Below are 16,724 nucleotides of genomic sequence, written 5' to 3' on the forward strand. Positions count from 1 at the left end.
ATCCTTCACTCCCCCAGAAACATGTCCAAAGTTATTGAAACCCAACTGCCAGTCGCTGCAACCCCAGTGGAAGCCTGTCCAGTCAAGCCAAAGCCATGTTGTGTCTGTAAGGATGAGAAAGCCGTCCGTGACGAGTGCTTGTTGTTCAACGGCCAGGAAAGCGGCAAGTGCGACTCCTTGATTGAGAAATATAAGGTCTGTATGAAGGGTTTCGGTTTTGAAACTCGTTAGACGAAAAGCGGAAAAGCCTGGGTTTGTTGGCACTTGAGAGGCCGCAAAATGCTTTTATGGTAAGTCTTGGAAGGTGTTGTATATAGTTCGTTTGAATCTTTTGAGACTTTCTCATTGTGCTAATAGTTTATGTCCTTCACATTGGGTTTGATGGAGCCTGTAAAAAATCTGCTCGGCCGAAAATATCTTGGATAATTCAGCTCGCAAGAGATCTTGTATTTCAGGCGACGCTATTAGTTGGGTGCGCCCGCCTCCGCGGTTCTGAATGGCCTATCTTGGGTCGTTTGTCCGAAAAATACGTATTTTACAGTTTCAGATAACTGTGAAGTGATAGATTGCAACATGAAAGACTTATGAGTGATAACACTAAGCCGATTATTTTATGCATGCATTTTGCAGAGATTAACATGAAAATTTTCAATCAGCTTAAAGGTATATAACGTCCACGGCTTTGAACTTCGGCACACGGGTTTCGGGTACTTAAATCCTTGGTATAATAGGTAAAAGGTGGTGAGAGTGTTGGTCAGATTTGCTTTAGCAGGCATCGTTAAATAGACTGGAGGTAAACCATCAGTTATCGAGTGTAAATTCTTGTGGCATTCGCCAGTACCTGATGGGCCCATTTTCTATCCTCGCTGGAGCCCGCGGGATTTCAGATTAGTACGGAAATCACATTCGCCATACGTGGGGATATAAAGTTCTAAGAGGCAATTGTGGGTGTGGAGATGTAACGTTCTAAATCCAATTGTGGGTGTGGAAATGTGGCTGCATACACATGAGGCTTAGCCATACTGGATTATGATGACCTGTACCTGGCTATCTATTCGGTATTATTTTGCAACTTCCAACGTATAACCCCTAGCTTACATTCCCATATAGGTGCTCATAAAAATGATTAAATCCATAACGGTGGTGTGTGCAACATGGTACAGGTAGTATTCATGTTGACTGTATCTAGTGGCACCAAATTTGGGCCCGTGTGATCCATAATCACGAACCAAAGTGTCTACCACATTGTACTTTTAAGCATTCCGTGTAATGCAGGAATTATAGAACATCGCAAGTGTGTACCCAAACTCTGACAATCTCGCTTATTTATCTATCCGAGCTCAAGGGGATACCCGATGTTGCAACGCGCGCCTGAATCGATCAGTTTTTTTTATTAATTAGGATATAAACTGTAGTAAACCCGGCTTCAATGCCTTCTAAATCATCTCCGCTCAACAAAACACATTCCCCTACTCCTTAAAAAAAATGCTGGAGAAGGAATTAAAACGTGCTGGTAATGTTGATGTGCAACTGTTAGGAAGCTCAGCTGAGGGAGTTTTCGGTGATGAAGGCCCAAAATTAACCGGGTTCGCTGCGTTTAAGGATTCATTCAGGAGGCAAGAACCAAGTGCCCTCGACATTGATCCGAACTTGTCTGACGCCGAAAAAATCGCCATCATGACCGCGAACTCCCCTCTCTCTCGCTCCTTGAAAAGCAGACACTTGCAAATGATCTCCATCGGCGGGACCATCGGCACTGGTTTGTTTGTGGGGTCCGGGTCGGCCTTGCGTACCGGTGGACCGGGGGGTGTACTCATTGCCTGGTTGATTGTGGGAGGGATGATCTATGCCATGATCCAGGCCGTGGGTGAGTTGGCTGTCACTTTCCCCGTATCCGGTGCCTATTGCACTTACTCGATTCGGTTTATTGACGAATCATGGGGATTTGCAGTGGCGTGGAATTACCTTTTTGGCTATTTTAACGGTTTGGCCTTGGAGTTGATTGCTGCTTCCATCACCATTAAGTACTGGAACTCCGAAATTAACACTGTTGGATTTATTGCGATTTTCTACGTGCTCATCGTTTCTATCAACTTCTTTGGTGTCAGGGGGTACGGCGAAGCAGAATTCGTCTTCTCCTTGATTAAGGTGATGACCATTATTGGATTTATCATTTTGGGCATTGTCTTGATTTGTGGTGGGGGCCCAATCGGTGGTTATATCGGTGCAAAGTACTGGTACCACCCAGGTGCCTTTGCTAATGGGTTCAAGGGTGTCTGCAGTGTCTTTGTGACGGCGGGGTTTTCCTTTGGGCTGACTGAAATGGCCGGCTTGGCTGCAGCCGAGACCGCAAACCCAAGACAAGCAATCCCTAAAGCGATTAAACAAGTGTTTTGGAGAATCGTCTTGTTCTACATTATCAGTTTGACGTTGATTGGTTGTCTTATCCCATACACCGACAAGCATTTGTTCGCCTCCTCTTCGGTTGATGCCTCCGCCTCTCCGTTTGTAATTGCGATTGTTAATGGTGGAATCAAAGGTCTCCCTTCCGTCATGAATGTGGTTATTATTGTGGCAGTTTTGTCTGTTGGTAATACCTGTGTCTTTGCCTCCTCCAGGGTTTTGGCAGCCTTGTCTGCCGCTGGTTTAGCGCCAAAGATTTTCCTGTACATCGATAAAAGGGGTAGACCGATAGCAGGGATTATTCTTCAGTCCATCGTAGGGTTGTTATGCTTCCTTGCTGCCTCGCCCAAACAAGGTGAGGTTTTCACCTGGTTGATGGCAATTGGGGGTATTTCGGGTTTCGTCAACTGGGGCTCTATCTGCCTTGGTCATATTAGATTCCGGTATGCCTTGAAGAAGAAAGGCCGGGATACCTCCGAATTGGCCTACGTGTCCCAGTGTGGCGTCTGGGGCTCGTATTACGGCCTCTTGATCTGCGTTTTGATTTTGGCAGCTCAGTTCTGGATTGCCTTGTTTCCATTAGGAAAGAAGCCGAATGCTTCTGGTTTCTTTGCGGCCTACTTGGCCATGCCGGTCATTTTAGGGTTCTACGTCGCCCATAAAATATGGAGCAAGAATTGGAAATTGTATATTAGATGGGAGGATATGGATATCGATACCGGGAGAAGGGATTTGGATTTGGATCTCTTGAAACAGGAGTTGGCTAGTGAAAAAGCAGCCCTCGCCGCGAAGCCTTGGTATTACAGGGTTTACCGGTTTTGGTGTTGAAGGTAACGTCTCGCAGAGGTCCTTACTAAAATCACTTTTGGCCGGTTAATTGTTGAGCTGTTTAGTCGTGTATGTGACGTCAATCAATTACGGTTCTTATTCATAGAGTTTGGTATTGGAGCGTCTGGAAATATAAACGTATATGGCTGGGACTGGTGAATGGTTTCTTGTCAGGTGAATGACCGTGAATCGTATTGGCTAAAAAGCATGGAGCATTGCATTTAAGCTTTACGTATAACTTATGTACGTTTACAACTTTAAGGCGCCGACACCACCAAATCGGATGCACTGTTAAAGCTTATTTAAGGTATCTTATGAGGGAGTGCTCCTTATAGCCCGGTAGCTTCTTTTCTTCCCTCGGAATTCTTTTCCGCTCTTCCATGCTATCCGAGGGCATTAACCTTAACTTGCTTTTGAGGGATAAAACTCGGCTGCTTAAAGCGACCAATTAATTGAGATCTCAGGTGCCCAAGGTAAACCTGCGTACTGGTTGGACAGAGATTGACGTGCATCCCTGTTTTTGTAGACAGATAAGTAACGCTAAGTCATCAATTCGTGTGGGAGTTCAGGGATGATGGCACATCTTGCGAGCCATCCCTGCGGTTCCCATTATCTTTTGAGGCGAAAGACAGATGACTCGCAGGGAAGTTTTCGTTGTAAAATAGAGTCTTACACTCATTGTTACCTTGCATCTCTCCTGACCTCTGAGATTTATACCAGTCCAAGCTTGGTATAAGTACAGTTTGCAAACCGGGAAACTGAACGTGAGAAACAGTTCCAGATCGCACCTAAAAACCTTGTGGCTATTGCCCGATCGAACGTAGATCTCCCGACAGCCCTATCTTTTACTTTCAAGTCACCCGATAATTTAGCGATAAGGGTCGTATATATTAAGCCATATGAGCCTCCACTGCAGAGGAATATGCATGGATGTCTATATCCAAGCGAGTCAAAGTTCGTATCCGGGGATAGAGATAGCGATTTTATGAAGCAGTGCTCCTTATCTGAGGGAAATCTTTCATACGGCGTTTCGATAGTGCTGATCGTGGAGTCCTGAGAGAAAAGCTTCTACCCTGGCAGGACGCCCGCTTCAGTGCAGGAGAACAGATAAGAGAGGCAACACATAGAGAGAGGATTTTAAAAAGTGACATCTGTTATCTGTTCATTCCAACTTCCACGCTACTGATTTAATTATGGGTTCTATGCATTCCAAAAAAAGGGAATTACCTTTCTTGGCTTTCGCGGTATTGCGTAGATCTAAAACCAATGAGTTACGCTGTTACAGCCTAGAGAGTAAAGGCAATCCAGGTCAATAGTGGAATACCAGGTACCAATTCTGGCCTGTTATCGTTTGATTGGCGTTAGCGTCAAATTAGAGTTGTGCTGATACATAACCGACGTTGATGATGATAGACTGGCACTAGCTGAAACACCTGTCCGGTATCGGCATATATAGGTGATCCATCCGGGAATGTTTCCCAAGGACCTTATTTTCCGCCGATGACGCCTGCACCGGATCAAACCCCGATGCAGGCAAAATCAGCTAATGGTCAGCTACTCGTCTCCCCATGCTCTCCAGAGGCGGGTAATGCCTGCATCCAGCCTGCCAGGCTTTAAGGGCCTCCGTGATGGATACACCTGACGGTGTCTCCGGCAAATCTTATCTCGTTTGTTCATAGACCTTGACAAAGTTTCCGTCCATCTATCATTTACACTTTCAGGGAGCTGAGGGGTGTAATTGGAAGCTGTCAGATTCTGTATTATACTTCAAGAAATCCCGAGGCGAAGGATATAAGGGGTCTGTTAAGCGATAAAGTGACTAAGTGACTAGTTGGGTAAAGTTCCACTTGAGCTTACACATAATCTTTACAAAAGTTTCCCCCTTGAAACCAGCATCCTATGGGATATGTGATGATGTCATATGCATCTGCTCCAGTCCCTGGCGACCTAGCATTAATTAATTCACGGCAAACTGGAAGTTTTTTTGTTTTTTTTCTAGTTTGGTAGGCACTACTTCTATATCGGCAAGCCTGCAGCACAGGACATTCGCACTAAAAGAAATATTGTGGGGAACAGTCAGCGAATTTTGGCATGCTTATTGGGGGAAAAATGCCGTGGCCGGTGCCTAAACTAGGTTGGCCTCCATACTCACAATAGTTATTTAACCAAAACTTAAAGTAATACGTAAACCTGTATAAATTAGCATCAGAAGGACTAAACCTGGTCCAGGATGACCATATAATCTTCTAGGGTTTCTCGCTGTGACTTTCTTGCTGGGGAAATACAGTTTAAAAGGGTTATAGTGACATCCCTCCACCCAGAACCCCGACGGCACTAACACTGAGCGAGGGGAAGGAAAACTGGGGGTTGTGCATGTCACCATTTCCATTTACAACTGGTTCCCCGCCTAGTCGCAACCCTGTCACACCACGGGCTTTCTACTTCTCCTTGAAAACCAGAAAACGACTTTTTTTTCCACAACAGATGATGGATAATCTACACCGCTATATGAAAGTGGCACGGCGATCCGTAGTTTAATCATACCATACGCTAATGTGTCCAATCTAAGCCTTTCCAATGCGCTTAACATCCCGGACATAAATCGTACCTCTCACAAAAGTGTAAAACGCCGTGAATGATTACCATTCTAATTCATTAGGTCTAAGTGACGCGTGATCTGGAAAGGGTAACGTTTGATAGACCCCCGACGGTCTTCAACATAGTTTACAAGAGGCGCATCCCAAAACCCTAATCTCCACCTGACGGTGGGCGTGTCGTTCGGCGGCTGTATGTTTCCGGTAAACCGAGGGCACAGTGTCTAGCATTACATCACATGAATAACTATCTCCGAAGGTATTTCTACCCTCGACCCAGGCACACGGTTAGGATAATACTGCATGCACCCCCCTAGTCGATGCAGCCTTCTCGCTGTGCGTTTTATGGTTTTCACGGCAAATCGCCTTATCGTGGCGAACGCGTGATGATAAAGCTGCAGCTCGGATTTTGATAGATTGTGCCTCCCTTTCAGTATGGCAGAACCAACTTGGGCATCTGACAGGAGCGCTTTCGCTTTGCAACGGTGAAAGCCAGACGGTCCTGGGGGTTAGGGAACGGCCGAAGCTGGATTGTATAAATACGCAGCTTTGGTCCGCGGAGAAATGGACTCAGTCTCTCTCTCAACACGCATACCCTACAGTATACGCAAACTATCCCTTTAAAACTTTCTCTTACAGACTCCTGGAACAATCACAATGCCAGAAAAGGAGTTGAAGTACGTTGCCAGTCTCAATGAGAACCTGGTGGAAAGCGGCACCGGTGACGTCTACAACATCGACGCTACCCATGAGCCAGAAAAATTAACCGGCTGGGCTGGCTTCAAAGACTCGTTCAGGAGATACGACACCACTGAATTGGACCTTGATCCAAACTTGACAGAGGTTGAAAAGACCGCAATTCTTACCGCAAACTCTCCTCTTTCCAGGTCGTTGAAAAACAGACACTTGCAAATGATCGCCATTGGCGGGGCTATTGGTACTGGTTTATTCGTTGGGTCTGGATCTGCATTACGTCATGGTGGTCCGGCTGGTATTCTTATTGCTTGGATTCTTGTGGGTAGTATGATTTACGCGACCGTCCAGGCTTTGGGTGAATTGGCTGTTACTTTCCCGGTGTCTGGTGCTTTTGTTACGTACAACATCCGTTTCCTCGATCCTTCGTGGGGCTTTGCTATGGCTTGGAACTATGGTTTGCAGTGGATGGTTGTTATGCCCTTGGAATTGGTTGCGGCTTCTATTACGATCAAGTTCTGGAACACTTCTGTTAATTCTGCTGCATGGGTCTCGATTTTCTACGCCCTCATTATCTCGATCAACTTTTTTGGTGTCAAGGGTTATGGTGAAGCGGAGTTTGTTTTCTCCATCGTCAAGGTTACCGCTGTATGTGGTTTCATCATCTTGGGAATTGTCTTGATTTGTGGAGGTGGACCGCATGGTGGTTATATTGGTGCGCAATACTGGTACCATCCAGGTGCCTTTGCTCACGGGTTCAAGGGTGTTTGTACTGTTTTTGTGACGGCCGCTTTTTCCTTTACCGGTACTGAATTGGCTGGTTTGGCCGCGGCCGAAACCCGGAACCCAAGAAAGTCTTTGCCGAAGGCTACCAAGCAAGTTTTCTGGAGAATTACCTTGTTTTACGTTATCTCTTTGACCTTAATCGGTTGTCTTGTGCCATATACCGACAAACGCTTATTTTCGGCCTCTTCTGCTGATGCCTCGGCGTCTCCGTTTGTCATTGCGATTAAGAACGGTGGTATTAAGGGCTTGCCTTCTGTCATGAACGTGGTTATCATGATTGCTGTCTTGTCTGTTGGTAATTCTTGTGTATTTGCCTCCTCCAGAACTTTGGCTGCATTAGGTGCTGCTGGCCTTGCTCCTAAGCTGTTTAATTACATTGACAAAATGGGTAGACCATTGGTCGGCATCATAATCCAGTGTACCTTTGGTGCGTTGTGCTTCCTTGGTGCCTCTTCAAAGGAAGGTACGATTTTTAACTGGTTGTTGGCTTTGACTGGTTTGTCTACGGTATTCACGTGGGGCTCTATTTGTCTCTGCCACATTAGATTCAGATATGCGTTGGGGAAAAAGGGCCGTGACACTGGCGAGTTGGCCTTCACATCTCAGTGTGGCGTTATTGGGTCCTATTACGGTTTGATTATGAACCTTTTGATTTTGGTTGCTCAATTCTGGGTTGCACTTTTCCCATTGGGAGGTAAGCCGAACGCATCTGACTTCTTCTCCGCGTATTTAGCCTTCCCGGTTATTATTGTCTGTTATCTTGGCCACAAATTTTGGACCAAATCCTGGAATACCATTTACATTAAGTGGGAAGACATGGACATCGATACCGGGAGAAGAGAATTAGATTTGGACGTCTTGAGGCAAGAGCTTGCAGAACAAAAGGCCTATGTCGCCTCTAGACCGTGGTGGTACAGAGTTTACAACTTCTGGTGTTAGACAGTTTCGCTCGGAGGACTTAACGTCCTCCTTTTCGTACTTTTACCTTAAGAGAATTTATAATATCGAATAATTAACTGTAGAATAGAAATAGGGAACCCAAGAGACTTGTCCTGTAATTCGTATTTCACAGTTCGAGTCTTGGAATATCCTGGTCCGGTGCATGTCAGAGCGCTATACAGTACTTAATTCGGTGGCAGTATCGCCAGCTGGATATGTATAATAGATTGGTAAAGGAGCTATGCATGTTTCCCTCCCACTTGGTTGAAGTTTGGATAAGTCAGCGCTGGGATCCTCATAGAATAGTTAGAGTTTGCAAATAATCCTAGTCCTTAAAAGCCGGAACCTCTCCTCAGCCCCATTGGCACAATGAAACCATCAGAAACGTTTTCTTTATCCTGGCGATTAACTGTTAGTAAAACCTTCAGAGTTCCCTTCACATCTACTTTCCCTAGCTTTCGGTCACCAAATGACTTCCTGCTAGAGACAAAATATATGCGTACATGGCGATACAATTGTATGAAATTTTACAATTCTAATAGTCGCATTGTTTCACGGCACTCTGAATATTAATTCTAATGGCTTATTCGGCGTTACCATTTATCTGTTCACTAATGCCGCATTACCCCTCCCTTGGCCTGCATTGTTCCGCGGCATCTTTTCAGCCAGTTTAACTTAACGCTCCTGGTAAACTCCCTTTGTCGGACATATTTCAGAGTAATTTCTTAACCGCAGCCCTCCAATCTCGACCCTTGGCTTTCCACTTTAATGGCCGAGAAAGAATTCACGTGTTTCATCGTCGACTTGTCGCCGGCGATGGGCTCCGTCCACAACGCACGCGCCACCACCGACTTGGAGCACGGGCTCCAGTACGTCAAGGACCTTCTCGCAGGCAAACTCATCCGTGGGAAGAAAACCGATATCGTGTCGGTGGTGGGTGTGCACACCAAAGCCACGCGTAACTCGCTCTCCACAGACGAACACAACGTCAACATGGCATTGCTCCAGTCGTTCACCCACATGACATACGACGCGTACCGCACGCTCATGGCGGGCGAGATTTGCCGCGTAAATGCAGACCCCATTCGCACTGATGCGTACGAGGCCAACTTGTTCAAGGCCCTTGTGTACGCAATGCAGTTGTTCATAGAGGCGACGCCTGCGAGCGCACGCGACAAACCCGACAAAAACCTCAGGGTTAAGCGCACGATTGTGCTCACAACCAACTTGCGCACTGAGTTGGAGTACGACACGGAGCTTCTTACGGGCGTGTCCCAGCTTATGGGCCAATTTAACGTGCAATTGATCGTCAACTGTGTGGGTCTAGAGACAGGTGCTGTCAAGGCGGAGGACCACACCCAGCAGTATAACCAGCGGCGCTGGTACGATCTCATCCGCGACTGGAACCACACTAACAAGTTTGAAAAGGTCTATGACAACGCGGGGTTGATTGCGGATACCGATACGTTGTTGCGCACGCGACTGGAGCATCCGCCTGGCCGCTACTACAAGTCCACCAAACTATACACCGGAGACTTGCGTTTTGCGGGAAACGTGAAGCAGTTGCTAGGTAGCAGCGTAGGCGATACAGCTGATTCCGGCTCGCTCCGCTTTCCCGTGGAGATGTATCCCGCGATCCGCGTAGAGAAATTGCTCAGTGGCTCGCTGACGTACCTCAATCGAGGCGAAGTGCGCGGCGTGAAGAGCTTCCGCGAATACTACTACGAGATTCCGTACAGGGCTGACGACGGGGATGAGTATAAGAAGGTGCCGGTGGAGGAGGTGGCTATCGAGAAGGGGTTTAAGTACACAACCACAGATCTCATCCAGCTGTCCCAGGTGTTAGCGGAGTCACTGAAGCTACCCACCCAGCAGGCCCTCGATATCCGCGGGTTTGTTCCGCAGGACGAGTTGCAGCCATGGTACTTTTCCGCCAACGAAGCTAACTACATCGTTCCTGCTAGTACTTCACAGTTCCGCGATTTAATGGCTTTCAACGCGTTTGTTCAGGCGTTGATAGAGCTGGAGTTGTATGTGGTGGCGCGGTACGTGCAGAAGAAGCTGGCGGATGTTTCGATGTTGGTGCTTGTGCCTGTTGTGTTCAGAGAGCCACCTACGGTCGGTGCTGCGCGCCACAAGCGTGAGCTCAGCGATGACGGTTTTCCGGTCACGGCCCATGCATTGCTCGCGCACCGTTTGCCTTTCAAGGAAGATGAAAAGATAGGGAACTTTCCTGCGTTAACAAACTACGGGAAAGGCCTTACGGAGCATAGGTACACGGATAAGTTTCCAACGAAAGAGATGCAGGACTTGATGGACCAGTATGTCGATAGCATGGACATGGGTGCCGAAACGAGGACTGAGGAGGCTGTGATGGAGCCAAACTACAATAAAAAGTCGCTTCCGCTCCCGGTGAAGGGAAGGGGAAATACTGTGGGAATGGCTCGGGTATTGCGAGAGGTCAAGCCGGTGGCCTACCATATCGCAGCCCAAACCGCTGTGTTTAAGGATATCGTCTCTAATGCGGCCGCGAGTGGTGGGCCAATCCAGGAATACGTCGAGTCTGAGGAGGCGTTCGCCAACTTACCGTCCTCGCAAAACTTGAAGCAGTTGCTCAGCATCCCACGGGAGAAGCTGGCAAACAACGAAGTGTTAGTGAGGGCAATGGTGGAGGTCTTTGACATCCAGATTGTGGATCGGACAAAGAGCAGTGCGCGGACCGGGGAGGGAGAATATATCGGGATAGTGGTCCCAGATATTGGGGAAGACGAATAATAGCGAGTTTGAGCACTTGATGACCCATCTAACTCAATTCCCCTTTTTCAGACTTGCCTTGATACATTGTAGCTCAGAGAATTTGGTATTACCCTTGCAATCGCTGGGCGTATCCAACTCATCGATGTTTTTATAAAATTTAGAAAGGTAGTTATGGCAGTACGATTGTAACGCAAAGAACTGGCAGAAAAAACGAGATATAAGGCATCTCATACGTACGCATCTAATAGCGGTGCCGAAAATCGTCCCCAGATCCTCAACTCGTCAAATTTCCTTACAAGCTCCTACAGTGTGTTTTTTGAAATAAGGTCCGAGGACAAATAAATTAGCTATACTACCAACTCCTAACAAAAGTTGGGTCTACATAACCGACTTAACTTACTTCAAGTCTCTCTTCAAGGTACCCATGAAGGAAGCCTTTTCGGCTGGGGTCTGGAATCTACCCTTACCGAACTTGGAGGAGGTGTCAATCCACTTCAAGTTGACCTGTTCAGTGGCTCTTCTAGAAGTAGAGGTGTACAAGGACTTTCTCAAGGTGACGACTCTCTTCTTGATACCTGGAACGGAACCCTTCAAGATGACAAAGTCGTTGTTGATAGAACCGTATCTGACGAAACCACCCATTGGGGTGATGGTCTTCTTGGTTCTGTCGAACTCGGTAGCGGCAGAAGCTTCATCGCCAGCCTTACCAACTCTGTAAACCTTGTGGTTGATAGAGGTTCTGTGGTGGTAACCGTTTTGACCAGCACGAGCAACAGTCCACTGAACGTGGGCTGGGTGCCAAGCACCAATACAGGCAACCTTTCTCAAACCTCTGTGGGTCTTTCTTGGAAGCTTCTTGGTACCCCATCTGGCGGTAACACCCTCGAAACCGTGACCCTTGGTGACGGCAATGACGTCGATCATCTCGTTCTGTTCGAAAACAGCGTCAACAGAGACGGTCTTCTCGAAGTGTTCACGGGCCCACTGGACCTTTTCAGAGATAGAACCACCGTTGATCTGGATTTCAGCCAAGTGGGCCTTCTTCTGGACCAATGGAGTCTTTCTGACCTGGGTGTGGACCAAGACTCTGACAACAGTAGCGTACTTGGTGATTCTCGCCAATTCGCGTTCGATTTCGGCACCGTCCTGGGCGTACTTGGAAGCGTACTTGGTGAAAGCCTTCTTCTTAGACTTGTACCAGTTCTTGTAGAATCTTCTCTTGACTTCGTCAGACAAGTGCTCGGCCCAGACGGTGGTCAAAGATCTCAAACCTCTTGGAGTCTCGACGTAACCGACAACACCGACAACAACCACTGGTGGGGTGTCAACAACGGTAACGGCTTCAACAACCTCACGCTTGTGCATCTTAGAACCTGGACGGTCCAAGTCACGGACAATGGTGGTCATACCGGCCTTGTAACCCAAGAAGGCGGTCAAAGCGACTGGCTTAGACTTGATGTCCTTTGGGAAGGACTTACATCTACCTCTCTGGGTTCTAGAGCGCTTTCTTGGCAAGAAACCAAGGGAACCGTGACGTGGAGCTTCGTACTTTCTGTGAGACATTGTAAAAAGTTGGTGGGGAGAGAGAAAGGGAGAAGAATTAAACTTTACTAAGAGAAAAGTGGTTTATATATAACGAACACAGTTGCAGCTTTGGTGAAAAATTTTCCCTCACTGAGTGAAGAAAAAAAAAGTGCCTCGGCGCATAGTTGTGAGCCATGGCAGTTACCCGCAAGTATCTCGTGACCTGAGTAGGGTTACCCCTTTGAGACTGCTAGGGCTTGTCATGTGACTGACGAAAAATGGTTTAGGGCTTTGAGGAGGATCTACATGCAGGGGAACGGCTGAGTCAGGGTGGGGATTTCAAAAAGGACCCTTTAGCCCCACGGTTTTTAACCGTTCAAAGCGCTTCCAGTTATCCGTGGAGAGATAATATATTGGTATTACCGTCAGCACGCGGTTACGCTCCTGATGGGTAACTGGAAATCACTGTTTCGCTGACAATGTTGGACTGTCCCGTGCAAGAAGACACTTATATCGTATCCTGAGAGAGCAAGTCGGTTTTATTGATTAGAGCCTGAGTGGTACCGTGACAGGCTCAGTTGACGAACGAACACAACGATAATCTCTGTTGGGGTAAAAAGATAACGACAACGGCAGGACTTAAACCTGCGCGGGCAGAGCCCAAAAGATTTCTAATCTTTCGCCTTAACCGCTCGGCCACGTTGCCAATCAGATGGGAGGATTTTTGTAGATTGTAGGAAACCTAAAGTTCGCTTTTGCGATAAATTATCTATCTCTCCTTGAAGCATGATTATAAACTGCTTTATATATCAATGGTTTCATCAGCCCTGGATCATTTCGAACAATGTAAGTTACGCGGGTGTTGATTGTGTTTCAACCTCTTGTATACCCCATGCCCTCCGCTATTAGGTCACGCAATGTCAAGCAGCCATCTGTCCTATACAATGACTGTAATTCTTACTCGCTGTGTATTACTCTACTAAAGTACCCTTGTATGTATGTCTTCAGCTCTACTCTTACCATTAATCCTTCTAGGTACTACATTGGTATGACTCTACGGCCCTACGCATATCGCTTGCGACTTGATTCTGGCCCATGAAATGCGAAATTCGATCAAAATGGGGTATCCTAACCGGGATTGTGCATGTTTTCGCGATATTCGCCATACATATACGTATAAGGAGTGGGCTCCCAATTAAGTAGCCTTTTTCATCAAACACCCTTGTACTGATATTGTTTGGTGCTCTATGTTAACTGCCTTAGAGCTGCACGTAACTTATAGAGTTATATGCACTTACTCAGCTGCATAATGCGCACTAAAACTGCCTATGGAATTCGACGCGGGCTAGTTGCGTTTTTACCGGAGAAGCAGCTAGTCATTGCCGTATGCGTAGTTAATCCGAGACATGCCTGCTGTTCCAGGACAGACGTCATCATTCGATGCAGTACAACGATTTGTAAGGAATCCACGAATGGACCATATAACGAGGGCGTAACACCTAATGAGGCTAAAAGGTAAATACTGCTGAGCAGGCTCGTCTTTCCTAGCCATGGTTATGGATCCAAGTCCGTTCCAACTGGTTGGCCTAGCTATCAGACCTCAGCGAGTCCTGTGTACCAACGCCGTATTTTCGGGACCATTTCCGCCCATACAAAAAGTACCTACTCTTAACTTGTAAAACTGTATCTTTGCGGGGAAGCGTAATATGTACACGTATGTGTTCAACAACTGGATATGAGTATAAATATACGTTGGGGAGTAATGGGTTAGCACCAACGAAATTCCCCGCATCGGGAGTGCGACCTGTAATGCGCGCCGGCATACGCCTCTTATTCCGCAGGGATCTCGAGGTGTGTGTGAAACATACTGTTTAGTATGCTAAGCCCAAGTCCGTAAATGAAGTTAGATAGCCTAAGCCTCACCAATATTTGCATATCCTCTTGTGTGGAAGAGGCCTTGTTATGCGTTCAACAATATTGAGCGTGGTACAAAAATTGATGGGGTTTGTTACCCGGAAAGTTTATTTCGGCGTCAGAATTTATCCTTTGTATAAGAATCTGGCTAGATGTGGGGTAATACTAAGAGCGAATGTTCGGCTGCCTGGAGTTTTTCCGGTATCTTCTCGTGCGTATTCACGCATGTTCGTCGCAATGTAATTTCGACTCTACTACACTCCGCAGCTCTCGAGCGTGCGTGCGAGCTAAACTTAGACGAGGATTGACTCTACTTTTTATAAGGGGAGTTTACAGAGCAATCAACGTGCATGGCAACACTGCTACATATAAATATATTCCTGCTTCGATTGCTTTCTTCGGACGCCAATCCCTGGGAACGTGACGATGAATAGAAAATAAGCTCCAGACTAGAATTCGCACGTATGGTGGTCTATGCAAAATATCTGTGGGTAGTGGTCAAGGGGTGCCACTTTGGAATCCCTGGTGCCGCATATCATCAACGAGGTTCCATAATCGTCCATGATAATGCAACACTCATTTATATTTTGGATAATGCCTATATCGCCCGTCCTACCAAACGTTCAGGGCTGCTCTCTAGCTGAACGTCGTAGTTAGGAAACGCCTGCCCCGAATTTCCTGGCTTCCCGTTTTCGATAACGATTTTTTACCGTAAACCATAGTTGTCATACACCGCTTGATTTTCCCGGTCTTCGCGCATGTAAGTCTATGGCAATTGTGTCCCTGGTCTATCTGCGTTGCCTCTAATAGACTTGTACACTTCTATTGCACCCCATACATTATCCCTGCGTTAAGATTCTAGCTCTCTTTTTTTTTATTCCATTCCCTGGAGCATAAGACATAATTATCTTCTCTGGGTGGTAAGACTTGCTGGATACCCCAAGCGTATTAATTGCAGCAGTTTCTACTCCATGACTGGAAGGGCGATATAACTAATGTCCAACTTGGAAGCACGGCATTTTGTGTTCACCGTGATAGACGTTATATAGGGTGCGTAAACTGTGGCTCCTCTTCTATTCATCAGACATAACCAAGATACTAATGCATAGTAATGGATATATAAGCTAGAGGGGTTGGTAGATAGATGAGGTATTTTATTATACCTAATTAAAAAGTAAACGAGGATCGTGAATGTATGGAACCAGATGACTTACCATCTATTGCTCGATATATGCAATCAGGGATTATCAGAGGTTATCAGGAATACATACCGCAGGTAAAGTCTATAACATAGATACTATGAGATTCAATCAGTAAGCTCAGAATCATCGGTACTCATACTCATAAATCTCTTCCTCCTTATATCGAATTTACTTTATAAACTGATATCCCTCTTCTCAGGAAAATAACAGTAAACCATTCATTACCTGTTATAAGACCTTCGATGTCCCGAATCACCCTGCCCCCAAACATCAAATCGGTACACATCGACGATTATTCTGGAAGGTCTACAAACCGAATATGACATTATGAATTTATTCCAACTTGACTACATGATCATCGCACCCTGTGCCCCATGGGCAGCCAAAAAGCTGGTAAAGCTGGTGGTAGGCGGCGGAAGTTGTTATCTTGACATGTGATAATATCTCGTGACGCGGCATCTAAAGTAACGTCCTGTAACTCCGCCCGTATTAAATCCATCCGCCACTATCGCATACCTGTGCGGCTGTTCCCAGGCGCCCTCAAGAATAAAGGCTAGACCCGATTAGAACCTTTTCCAGTGGTAATAAAGTTTGCTGGTGCTCCCTTTGAAAACCTTAAGAGGGATAAACCTTAGTATCCTTCGTGGTTACGTACGAAGGTAAACCTGTGCGCGGTATTTTTTTCCGGCTCTAGACCAGTGGTATTGCACATGTTAATCAAAATATGACGCTAGCATGCTCCTGGTGAAGAGCCTCGAACTCCAGAAGGCCTTCGAAGGGATAGGCGATGTTACAGCAGACAAGCTACATATCCACTTTGATGCTTAAGCTATATCTCGGTTATTTGAGCGGGCAAGCCGGCCTAACCCTTGTGAGTGGCTGTGGCATTAATGAGAATAAGAGAACAACGTTAACGTGTTTGGGTTTTTGGTACTCAGGCGGTAAAGGTTGATGTAGCCTGCCACACTCGGGTATGAAAGGTTTTAGGGGATGGGGTATGACGGGGTCGTTTGCACCCCTTTTAGTCGTACCACTCTCTGGGGGTACTAGATTAAATTCTGCAGTCAACACCAGCCACCCTCAA

The 16,724-nt window shown here is 46.5% G+C and overlaps 7 protein-coding genes and 1 non-coding gene across 8 annotated transcripts; 5 read left to right on the forward strand and 3 right to left on the reverse strand.

The window, feature by feature from the left end:
- Positions 1-14: 14 nt before the first annotated feature.
- Positions 15-374, forward strand: COX17 (copper metallochaperone). The gene has a single exon (XM_019128308.1). The coding sequence runs from the start codon at positions 22-24 to the stop codon at positions 229-231; it is 210 nt and encodes a 69-aa protein (XP_018986491.1). The 5' UTR covers positions 15-21; the 3' UTR covers positions 232-374.
- A 1,111-nt stretch (positions 375-1,485) lies between these two features.
- Positions 1,486-3,231, forward strand: BABINDRAFT_6992 (uncharacterized protein; the record flags this gene model as incomplete). Its single annotated transcript, XM_019132547.1, has 1 exon — positions 1,486-3,231. One exon carries the CDS (start codon positions 1,486-1,488, stop codon positions 3,229-3,231), a length of 1,746 nt encoding a protein of 581 aa, XP_018986492.1.
- Positions 3,232-4,181: 950 nt separating this feature from the next.
- BABINDRAFT_160562 (uncharacterized protein) lies at positions 4,182-4,710 on the reverse strand. Its single transcript, XM_019128309.1, has one exon. It carries the CDS (start codon positions 4,380-4,382, stop codon positions 4,215-4,217), a length of 168 nt encoding a protein of 55 aa, XP_018986493.1. The 5' UTR covers positions 4,383-4,710; the 3' UTR covers positions 4,182-4,214.
- Positions 4,711-6,269: 1,559 nt separating this feature from the next.
- BABINDRAFT_160563 (amino acid permease) lies at positions 6,270-8,301 on the forward strand. Its single transcript, XM_019128310.1, has one exon. The coding sequence runs from the start codon at positions 6,483-6,485 to the stop codon at positions 8,241-8,243; it is 1,761 nt and encodes a 586-aa protein (XP_018986494.1). The 5' UTR covers positions 6,270-6,482; the 3' UTR covers positions 8,244-8,301.
- A 495-nt stretch (positions 8,302-8,796) lies between these two features.
- Positions 8,797-11,035, forward strand: YKU80 (ATP-dependent DNA helicase). Its single transcript, XM_019126936.1, has one exon. It carries the CDS (start codon positions 9,012-9,014, stop codon positions 11,016-11,018), a length of 2,007 nt encoding a protein of 668 aa, XP_018986495.1. The 5' UTR covers positions 8,797-9,011; the 3' UTR covers positions 11,019-11,035.
- Positions 11,036-11,396: 361 nt separating this feature from the next.
- RPL3 (60S ribosomal protein uL3) lies at positions 11,397-12,563 on the reverse strand (the record flags this gene model as incomplete). Its single annotated transcript, XM_019131662.1, has 1 exon — positions 11,397-12,563. The coding sequence occupies one exon, from the start codon at positions 12,561-12,563 to the stop codon at positions 11,397-11,399; it is 1,167 nt and encodes a 388-aa protein (XP_018986496.1).
- A 585-nt stretch (positions 12,564-13,148) lies between these two features.
- On the reverse strand, positions 13,149-13,230 carry BABINDRAFT_t141. The gene has a single exon. It is a non-coding gene; the product is annotated as a tRNA-Ser (tRNA).
- Positions 13,231-16,406: 3,176 nt separating this feature from the next.
- Positions 16,407-16,646, forward strand: BABINDRAFT_160565 (uncharacterized protein). The gene has a single exon (XM_019128311.1). The coding sequence runs from the start codon at positions 16,428-16,430 to the stop codon at positions 16,590-16,592; it is 165 nt and encodes a 54-aa protein (XP_018986497.1). The 5' UTR covers positions 16,407-16,427; the 3' UTR covers positions 16,593-16,646.
- Positions 16,647-16,724: the final 78 nt, after the last annotated feature.

The sequence above is a fragment of the Babjeviella inositovora genome (genome assembly GCF_001661335.1).
Source record: "Babjeviella inositovora NRRL Y-12698 unplaced genomic scaffold BABINscaffold_3, whole genome shotgun sequence".
Lineage (NCBI taxonomy): Eukaryota > Fungi > Ascomycota > Pichiomycetes > Serinales > Babjeviella > Babjeviella inositovora.

Excerpts from the sequence above, each read along its gene's own strand:
- COX17 (XM_019128308.1), top strand. The coding sequence starts at position 22 with ATGTCCAAAGTTATTGAAACCCAACTGCCAGTCGCTGCAACCCCAGTG.
- BABINDRAFT_160562 (XM_019128309.1), bottom strand. The coding sequence starts at position 4,382 with ATGTCACTTTTTAAAATCCTCTCTCTATGTGTTGCCTCTCTTATCTGT.
- BABINDRAFT_160563 (XM_019128310.1), top strand. The coding sequence starts at position 6,483 with ATGCCAGAAAAGGAGTTGAAGTACGTTGCCAGTCTCAATGAGAACCTG.
- YKU80 (XM_019126936.1), top strand. The coding sequence starts at position 9,012 with ATGGCCGAGAAAGAATTCACGTGTTTCATCGTCGACTTGTCGCCGGCG.
- BABINDRAFT_160565 (XM_019128311.1), top strand. The coding sequence starts at position 16,428 with ATGTTACAGCAGACAAGCTACATATCCACTTTGATGCTTAAGCTATAT.